This window comes from Oryzias melastigma, linkage group LG11, assembly GCF_002922805.2.
Source record: "Oryzias melastigma strain HK-1 linkage group LG11, ASM292280v2, whole genome shotgun sequence".
NCBI classification, from domain to species: Eukaryota; Metazoa; Chordata; class Actinopteri; order Beloniformes; family Adrianichthyidae; genus Oryzias; species Oryzias melastigma.
The window spans coordinates 13370709-13381216 of record NC_050522.1 but is presented as its reverse complement, the minus strand read 5'-3'; the positions used below and the strand labels follow the sequence as shown (position 1 = coordinate 13381216).

Below are 10508 nucleotides of genomic sequence, written 5' to 3'. Positions count from 1 at the left end.
CATGGAGGTTTTTTCTATTAATTCTATTCCTGTCAGATGTTTATTTGCAGTTTTAGATTATTTTTTCAGTGACTTATTTTATGACAAAAATGTAGTTTTCCCGTATTATGAATTACTGGGTTCTCTTGCACAAGGTAGTGATTTATAAATAGGCTGTAACTTGTGTATTTCTTATTTATTTGCTAGAAATTTTTATCAAAATTTTGTTTATTTTTATTGACAGTTTATTAAGTAAGTTGATTATTTTGAGAACTTTCTTTTTTCTGTAGTGTTCTGCTGATCCATATCTTTGAATTTCTCCACCGACAGACAATTAATAGTAATAATCTAATCTAATCCAATCCCCTGGTGGTGAACCCAGTACGACGTGTTGGGATGTGTGGATAGCCAGAAGATGTTATGATCTTTGGCACCACAGCAGCTCCATACCTCGGTGAGCTTGTTGGACGACTGTCAAATTAAATGTTGTTTAGAGAAACATCAACAATTTCTCAACTTTTTTTCCCTCCCAAACAAATTGCAGCCAACTTCTTCAAACATTTTTTTAAACGTATAAAATGTTTAACCTTTTCAACAGTTTGAATCTAAAAGCTTGTTTGAATCTAGTAAAAATGTACATCTAGTTGGGGGATTGAAATTGAGAAGTGATAAACCAATAAAACTCAAAAAAACTGTTCACACTCTATGAAGTCGTCACTGTTAGCCACAAATTTTTACATCATTATTTAAAAATAATAAATAGGAATATATTGCCCCCAATTTTATTTCATTTTGAATGCCCAGACCTGAGACAACCAAGTCATGTTGTAGTGAACAGCGCCATCTACTGTCCATTTTTTAAAACACTCACATTGAACCACTTGTTCAGATACCAGAAGTAAAAAAAAAAGTATCTTCAGCATTTTGTTAGTATTTACTATTTCTATGGTATATTCTCAAAATGTTTAAAGTTTAGCAACTGAAATAAAATAAATGTTTCAAAATTGGTCTAAAAGTGCACTATAAATGTTGAAAGCTGTATGTTTTACCACTAAGTCTATAGTGATTAAATGTGTATTTTGTATCGTTTTAAGTAAGTATATCTGTGTGTTCAGGCTCAAAACAAACAAAAAAGTCAATAAAAAATAAAAAAATATATATAGTTTATATGTAAAAACTATAAAATGTTAATCAGATTCTGCATGTTGTCTCACTTATGAAATGAGTTTGTTTACCATAAATACACTTTAACTGTTAAAGACAGATTGTCAACAAAGGAAATCATATTTTTACAGTTTATTTGTATGATAATGAATCGATAATGATAATCACCTCAAGACATGTCTAATGTTTCTTAAGGTTTAAATGGGAAAAATGTGATAAACACATTTAATTTTATTTCAAGATTTCCTTTTTCATAAAAATATCAAATTGTTTGGATATTTTTTAACTCATTTTTAAAATGATTTGCTTTAGAAGGTGATCTCTTCGGCATAAATCCTGTTTTAGGAAAGTGAGCTGTATCATTTTTATTGGGAATTCCTTTAAATGAAAAGCACATGGGTAAATATTTAAGAACACACGACACGGTCCTGCTCTTCTGCTCCGCAGCGCTCAGCATCAGGTCTGCGTTGGGTAAAAATGCCGCCGATTCCAAGAGTGTTTCCCACCTGGCGTTTTATTTGGGTTTTCACACGTTTGGCCCGTTCACATCTGGCACACAGAGTGCGTAAAGGTGCAAACATAGAGGTTCATTCATGTTTTATGGAGCATGAAGCAGGCAGAGAAAAAGACAGAGTCGGTTTCTTCTTTGAGGCGCAGAAGGTGAAGTTGGTCCCGAGGGTCCTGTGTGGTTTGCAACTTGTTGGTTCCCAGAAGAGAACCTGGTGCTGACTGGAAACACACAAACAGACCCGGGCCACCCAGATCTGAACCACCCAGGACCAATAGCACCATCATTATTTAATAAAACAAATTTCACGAGGGAGGTGGCCGAGTTTCAGAACGTTTGAAGACTCATATCTGCAGTTTAGCTAGCAGCTAACAAAAAACGACCAACACAAATGAAGGAATAACCAGAAGAACTTTTATCGTAGGGAAGAGCACCAGCAACTGTGGTTCTGCTGATCTGTGACATTCTAAACTCTCTTACAACTTTGGATCCAGCTCATAAAAGTCTGATGAAAAGGTATGGCTGCTGAGAAGAACAGGTTTCCTTGAAAAGGACGTTTCATCTTCATTCCTTCTAAAGCAACAACACACCTCTGAGCAGCTGAGTAAAGCATCGCCACAGACAGAAGAAAGTTGTGAGAGTGGAGGAGAGTTTATGACAGGCCCCCGATCCTGCTCCGAGATCCTTCAATTATTTAGTTCTTACTCCCTGGTGCAACAGCCAAACACGTGTTGGTACAAGAATGTAACATACAGCGCAGCCTTGACTTGACAAAAGTCTGAGAGCGAGAAACAGGCTGAAAAATTCATAAAACGCCATCTGAAGCCTGTAGAATCGGAGATGTTCGGTCAAACTTGCTAAAATGTGCAGTTAGGAGATTTATTAATTATTCTTGTTTTAATTGAAAGTATTATTTGCCACAGGCAGGGATGAGTGGAAAATTTCCATCTGGCAAAAAAAAAACATTTTTCCACTTAGAGACTCACTAATGAAAATTGTGTTTTTAACATGTTCTTGTGGCATTTTCTGATGATTGAGGACATGAATGACCTTTCTGAGTCTATTTGCTCAAATCGTTGTGGTTCAGTTTGTAAAAAAGAGCGTATTTGATTTATCTGTTTAACTCAACTTCCACAACATAAAAACAAGAGAGCTTCTCCTCAGCTCTGTTCAAACTTCAGCATGAACACAATCCAGATTATTTCACCAACAAAATTCACATTTGAATGTGGATAAAAGAGAAAATCCAACCATCCTCACACATTTGACTCTTAATCCTTTTTGTTGTTGAGGCAGAACCACTATGAACTGAATAGTGTTCTTTCCTGGGGAGGAAATTACAAAAAAAAAAAATTAAATATAAAGCATATAAAGTGGTTAAAAAAAAATCAAAATTTTAAGCTAAACTGGAGGTTTTTCAGCGCCCTCTACTGTATTTTTACAGTTACTGCGTCAGACTAAAATAATTTATTTTCTCATTTATTCACTCCAACATTAAAACCATCAGTTTAGTTGAAAACACACTTTCCTGGTTCTGTCTGTTTTATGGTGTACAATCAGGATCAGCTTATAGTGACTGAAAAACCAGAATGTAAATTTGAAAAAAAAAAACAGTTGTAAACTTAAAATTTGTAAGTTTGAAGGAAATATTGAAAATTAAATAGAATTAAAAAATGGAAACTTCAAAGATACACTTTAATTGCAGACTCTTTTAGTCCATAAAACATACAAAATACATAAATACACTCATAAAAAAACATAACTATACTTTCAATGTTTCCACAGCTGTGATGAATATCTTGGCATCATTGTAAGTCACTTTTAGTCTGTGAAGGCTGACTTTTTTATAGTCCGACCAAAGGTGTGCAGTGTACAGTGGAGTGCAGTGCGCTCTAAATAAGGTCATTCTCTAAGGTCAGGCTGCTGGAGTCCAGCTGAAATGAGACGACAGACCACCAAAGTCATCAGCGTTCATCGGATGATTTACCACAGTGCCTCCAACCATGCAGCCATTTCTACAGCAGATTAACTGCTTAGACTTAAAGAAGTGTTAGAAAATGAAAAAGTAAATTTGAAACGTGAATTAAAAAAAATAACTGAAAATGTAAAACTGTTACCAAAATGAAAAATTATTTTTATTTGTAACAACTGTTTTGTATTTTTGTTTTTTTCCTCTTGTTTTCAGTTCTTAATTTGCTATTTTAATTTAGAATGATCAATTTTATTTTTTTCAAATATTAAATATTTCCTTGAAGTTTAAAAATGTAAAAAATTTACTTTTTTATTTTTTTTATTTTTTCCAATTTTACAACGTGCCCACCACGGTGGTGCAAGAGTTTTCTCCGGGAACTCCGGCTAACTCTAAATTGTCCCTAGGTGTGAAAGTGAGTGTGAATCTGTGACAGACCGGCGACCTGTCCAGGGTGTATCCTGCTGGCTCCGGCAGCCCCAAAAGGGAGAAAAATTAGTTTATAAAATGGATGGATGGATTTAAAACCTAATTTTTAATTCACTTTAAGCTGATCCCGATTTGACCCCTCACTTTTCATCACACCTCTCTTAATTTTGTAAAAAAAAACAGAGTCAAAGACACAGAAATGACTTTGGTCTAAATTTGCACTTTATTTCTAACACTTACAGGTTTGTTTCATCCCATTTCTCAGCCCGTCCCCCCCTCCCTTCCAAAGAAAAATCAAAACCAAAACCATAAAACAACAGGCACACAGATAGCGATGAGTTTAGGGGACAGTAGAGAACAAGTTGAAACCCAAACGTTTCCAACAGAATCAAGTTTTGGGTAAAACTCAGACAGAAAAAGTTGGAGCTCAAAAAACAGCATAAGCATACTTTAAAACAGAACACAGATCCCGCCCCTCCCACCCCTTCCTTTAAAAAAAACAAAAAAAAAAACAAGTCATTAAAGCAGATACTTGAATTCACGGAGTGGTCTTCTGTTCATCACTGTCCTCGTTAAGCTATATTAAAGAACACTTCTGGAGTTTACATCATAAAATCGTCGAGGTTGCAGATATCAACGTGAGAAGCTACAGTGGAGCTCTTTGGTTTTTCACTGTTGAGGTTATTTTTTTTCTTCTTTAGCAGTAAAATCTATCTTGTCCTTTTAACCTTTGGATTTAAGCTGCATTGTAGAAAAAATAGAAAGGAAAAGGTTTTATTTTTTAACTTTCTCCTCGATAAATCCACGACAACGAGGGCCGAACGATCCTGCCTGAAGTTAATCCTTTTTTTTTACTCTGTCCGCTAACAGGAATTGAATGTTTTTTTTGTTTTCATCAAGGCCAAAAGAAGTCTTTTATGTTTCCAGATGACTTGAGAGGTTCAGGAAAATTCACAGCCACAGAAGAACTTCATTAAAAAGCTGCCAATGCCTGAAGTGCTGTTATTTGTGGCCGTTTAGGTCAAACTCAGGCGCTGGATGTCACTATCAGTGCGAACGAGAACCCTGAATGCTTATATACACATGGAATGACCGAGTGTGTGAGTTTGTAGTGTAGCGTCCCGCTGTGGCAGGTTTAGCTTTGGTATCAATCTGGGTCCACCGCAGGCGAGTGCGACTGCGCAGGCACACATACAGGCGGAGCTGCACTGCTGCGGGGGCAAACGACGCAGGAAATATAGCTTGGAGTTTCGCTTTGACCACCGCTCTGTTTTTTTGTTTTGTTTTTCAGTCCCCACAGTGAACCTGGAACACAGCCGAGTGCGACTCACTGAAACAACATTTTTCTCAAACTGGTAAACAGGATTTTGTTTTTCTCCCTTCAACAGCAGTGATGAGTACACACACACACACACACAGCAACACCCCCCAACACCCCCAAACATGGAGGTTAAAGCCATTGGAACAAGCGGTCGATGAAATTCCTGCAATCTTCACATCCCTCACTCCTGAGTTCAGACAAATCATGTCTTTTGTGTTTTGTCTTTCTTCATTAAAGCTGAGTGTCTATTTGGTTTTTCATCAGAGGATCAGAGGTATGTGTCGACCCCCCCAGCCCTGCATTAAGACAGAGGGAACGAGACGCAAGGAGGAGACGCAAAGGGAGGAAATTCACTCACCCAGGAGGCAACGGAAAAGTTGAGACCGAATCAGCTAGGGCTGTGTATTGGCAAGAGCAATGTGATACGTATCGCGATACTCGGCTCACGATACGATATGTATCACAATATATCCCAAGACTGTACCAGAACAAATTTTCACCATTAAAGAGTATGATTTAGAAAAAACCTGAATATTAATCAATGTTTATAAAACAGTAAAATAATACTGAGCACTGCAACTGTATCTCATATACAAGTTGCTTTTACAAAGGCAAATTTATAATGTAATAAATAATTAATTAAATATCGCCATGTCAGCATTTTTAATTGATATATGCATTGGCTAATAAAGTGTCGCGATACATCACTGAATTGATTTTATCTACACCCCTACACATGGCTGATAACCACTGACTGTATATGAGAACTGGACTGAGTGACTAAACAGGAAGTACTCGCTGGCTCCAAGAAGCCAAAATCCCATAGATTTCAATTGAGAAACTAACAGCTGTCATTCTGTTCATCAGAATAACTACTCTTGCTCTCATACCTACTTTTTTTTAGATGATCATGATAAAACGAACTTTTTTCAAGATCTTTTTTCTTCATTGCAAGTTATTCAGGTGGTGAACTAGCCGATCAGTATGTGGTCTCACATCAGACGTTCAAAATGCTTGACAGGTTGTGTCCCAATTCCTTCACTACTCACTACATAGTACATTATATTTTGTAGGGCTGTTCGAATTCCAAAATCAAGTGCCCCAGAAATTTCCCAGAAGTCTCTGCAACAAACCAGAATGCATCGATGTTCACTAGTTTAGGGAGTATAGACCACAATGTATTGCGCTCCAACAATTTAGGTGAAAATGTTTATTTTAATTTACTTTTTTTTATAAACCATCCACGCTTTCATCACCAGAACAGAGTTGATTCATAAATAATTTTGTAAGATGCTTGGATTTACAAACTGTTTACTTTGTGAAATCGTCATATTTTTCTTTTAATAAATTAGGTGATGTCTGAATAGCTTTTAAAATCCAGGGCACTAGATAGTTCTGCACTATATGTTTTTTAAGTAGTTAGGGAGGGAATCTGGACATAGCCAGATTGACCGTTTTCAGCTGTACTCCTGATTGGCAAGAATGGTTGCCATAGAAACGACTCGGAACAATCCCTGCTTACTGATGTCGTCTGGTTCCAACATGGTGGCGTCCATATTGTGAAAAAATGGCGAGTGAATTGATGTGTTTGGTTGGAGCTGAAAGTAAGTCATTTTCTATATGTGACTCTGTCCAGTTCTCATATACAGTCAATGGTTATAACACACCTGAAAATTGTAAGTCAATAAAACTTTTCGGCTTAAAAGCCATGAAAAAAGAACAAATATGCTAAAATATTACAGTTCTAAAAAATATGAAAAAAACACCAGTAGTTAATGATTTTCTTGCTGTGTTACCGGGGTAACCACTTGGGGGTTTCTAATTTGACCACGTCTGGTACAAAAACCATAAGTGAACTCTTGCCAAACAAAACCACTGATCGCTTTTCACATGAGTGGTCAGTAAAGGTGACATGAAAGTCGGAAAAAGTCGGAACCTGATATTGAGAAGTTCCTCCGCCGCGGTTTTCCCGCCTCCTCTCTCCCTCGTCTCCCGTTTCAACAGTCGTTAGGTTTGGGTTTGCTCTGAAACATTCGTCTGAGATCTTCTCGCCTTGAGCTCAAGAACACCTTTCTGCCTCACTATAACCCCTGAAAAGCTAGTACAAAGAGGACTTAAATAGAATCCAATAAATACATAAATAAGAATCAATAAATAAATAAGGTTAGAGACATTATAGACATAATATTCCACATCTCCAGAAAAGCACACACCTTCCTCACACAATAAATACAAGTTTTTTTTTTTTCCAACAAGGAACCTGTGAGGAGTTTTAAAGCTTTTGGTTCTCGAACCATCGTCTCGGGTCAAAGGATAAAACATGAGTGGATGAACATGTCTTATGGTGTGAAGTTTGTCTTAAAGCTGGTTTTGCTTTCACGTCTCTTCCAATCACTCCGATCGTTTCTCCCAAAAGATGGGGGACATTTGGGCAAAAACGTGCTGGTTTTCATCGTCAGTCAGGCGGCTGAAGATGCATTCAGTCTGATCTGATCCAAATGAGAGTGGAGGGGTCAGATAGAGGAGGGATCAGTGAGACGGTGAAAGCTGGAGGAATCATCTCGGCACTCATGCAGGAACGTGATCTGACACACAGCTTGTGCATTGGTCAACAGGTTGTTGTATTTGGTTTGTAAAAAATAAACAACTTGCTTTTGGTTTTCAGTTTTGGCTTCTCAATGTAAAACATTCTGTATGAACCGAAGAGTATTTTTTTTTTCGTCTTTTTCTATCATGGAAGCTACATTTTTACAGTTAGCGCAAAGGAAAAGTTAAAAAAACCTGGAGCACAATCAAATATGAAAACCTCCCATCCTCCTTCACAAGCAAAAACCAATGAGACGAACCCAGACATCAGGAACAGACGCACAACGCAAAGAAAACAAATCAAAATCTATATATTCTTAAAGTCAGTTTGTTGAGGTTACTCCTTACTCCGTCTGTCCGGGAAAGGAAAGTGAGAAGAAAGCTGTCGGCAGAGGGAGGGAAGGAGGGAGCGGTTCTGTCTGTTGACACGAGGACTGCAATCACAGTTAAATACGGACAGACAGGGCTTTACTCACCCCTTTTCTCCCCAGCTCCCCCCCTCGTGGTTTGTATTTGGTTTGCTTACAGTTTAATCATTCATACTAGTAGCAGTTAAAGTAGCTTTGGGTTTTGAGTTACTTTTTGGTGTTTTTTTTTTTTTTCCGCTGCTTCAAGCGCTCTTCTTTTGTCCTGCGCTCCCCCCGCCCTCCCGGCAGCTTATTCCAACCTTTGGCTCCTCAGCTCCTGACCGCTACTCCTTCTCCTCCTCATCTCTTTTTTGGCCCTTTGATGTGATCTTTGGAGACAAAGGAGAGGGGCAGATGGGAGGGATGCAGGGAGGGCAGGGTTTGGGGGCAGTTTGGGGAACGTTGGTGTTTCACCTCCTCCTTTTGTTCTTTTTTTTTGGTTTTTGTCTTTGTTAAGCTTGCAGGACATGTGTGTGTGTGTGTGTTTCTCCTTTGACACTGCTGAGGTTTGTCTGGACACTCGTCTCCAGGCGAATCCAGAGACAACGCTGCCAGAGGTTAGGCTTTGGTATCCGAGAGTGACTGTCTGGTGGGAGAAGATGAGCGGTCTGGAAGATGGCGTGATGTGGAGTGGGAACAAATCAAAGACAGAAAACAATGCAAAAGAAAGCATAATCTTTTGCCTTTGGTGTAAGCAAACTCTTTGTGTCATACTTCGGAGTCCATACTTTGGTTTTCAGACATTAGGTGAATGTTGAGGATGAATATTTGGTTGATAAAATCCCTTTTTTTTAATTAAAAAACATAAAACCCCTGGGAATAATGACACCAACCATCCCAGGAGAGAATTTTTAGGTTACTTTGTTCAACGTGGGCTGTCATTATAGAGGTGAACTGATCTGTTGCTTTTGTTGTGATGTAAAGTTGGATGATCAGTCTAAAAGTTGCAAAGACAGGGAGGTAGATATCCTGGGTTCAGGTGTAACAAACGTCCAATGAATGATGAGTACAAAACAATAGAAAAATAGATGCAAATCTTTGTCTAAAAAATGGAAAAACAAAATCAATCCTGTATGAAATGATGATGAATAAGAGCTGGACAGATCACGAGTAAAAGTCTTTTGGAACTAAAGCTTTTCTCTCCGTTTGTTGTTGTCTTTTTGGTTTCAGTTTTTTGGTATTTTGGAGATTTTGGTTTACATCAAACAAGTGTGTGTTCCTGTCAGGCATCCTCCTCTCAAGCATCATGTGACCATCCGGACGCATGTCAGTCTTTTCCTCGCCTCCCGTTTCTCACACACAGTCTTCATCCCTGCCCTCATCACATTTTTTTCTGTTGTCTCCAGCCTCTAAAAGCAGGTCATACGTTTTTTTTTCTTTTTTTAAATGTCAGGCAAAAATGCTTTTCAGTTCCGCCTCTCCAGGTGAAGATAATTATTTGGTTTTCATGTCTGTCCCCCCCTTGCTCAGCAGTTCTCTCTATCTTCTCCGTTCTTCCTCTCTCCTCTTCCTCCCCCTCATCCGTCTGTGTACAATTTTTGGCTTCAGAAGACTTCAGTGGGGAGGAACCCAGAGAGAGGCCAAACCAGGGAGAAGCAGACAGAGAGATGGCTTTGGTTGAAAGGCGAGGTTGTAGATTTAGATTCTTAAAGCTCCATTGATGCTCTTCTTCTTCCTCCTCCTCCTCCTTCAGCACAGAGAAGGCTCTTTGGCTGTCACTCAGCGATCAGTCGGCCATGGTCCCGCCCAAGGTGGGTGGCGAAGCTTCGCTGAAGGAACAGAAAGAGGCGGGGCTTGAACAAGGGGATACCGACTCCTCCGGGCACAGAGTGGGGCTCATGAGGTTGCTGGTGCCAGTGGGCGGAGACTGGCAAAAAGAGGGCCTCAGGCCACACCCACTGCCGGCGCTGCTGCTGACCAACCCCATGGTGGGCGTGGAGGTTGTCGCCATGGAGCCGGTCACCATGGGCAGGAGGCCGGGGCGGTTGAGGAAGAGAGAGGGGCGAAGAGAAGGGGAAACAGCGGCGCCCCCAGGTCCGCCTAGAAGGATGTGACCCTGACCCCCTTCAAGACTGGAGAGAGGCAGCTGCCCGCCACTGGCTGCCAGCGCTGGTCAGGGGGAGAAGATGAAGAAGCAATAACAGA

General features: G+C 39.4%; 1 protein-coding gene across 1 annotated transcript in view; it reads right to left on the bottom strand.

Moving 5' to 3' along the window:
* Positions 1–7606: 7606 nt before the first annotated feature.
* LOC112137261 (POU domain, class 2, transcription factor 2) overlaps positions 7607–10508 on the bottom strand; it is a 61274-nt gene continuing 58372 nt past the window's right edge. Inside the window, exon 16 of the mRNA XM_024259492.2 lies at positions 7607–10472. Within this exon, the coding sequence (XP_024115260.1) occupies positions 10090–10472 (383 nt within the window). The 3' untranslated portion in view covers positions 7607–10089. The remainder of the gene's footprint in view (positions 10473–10508) is intronic.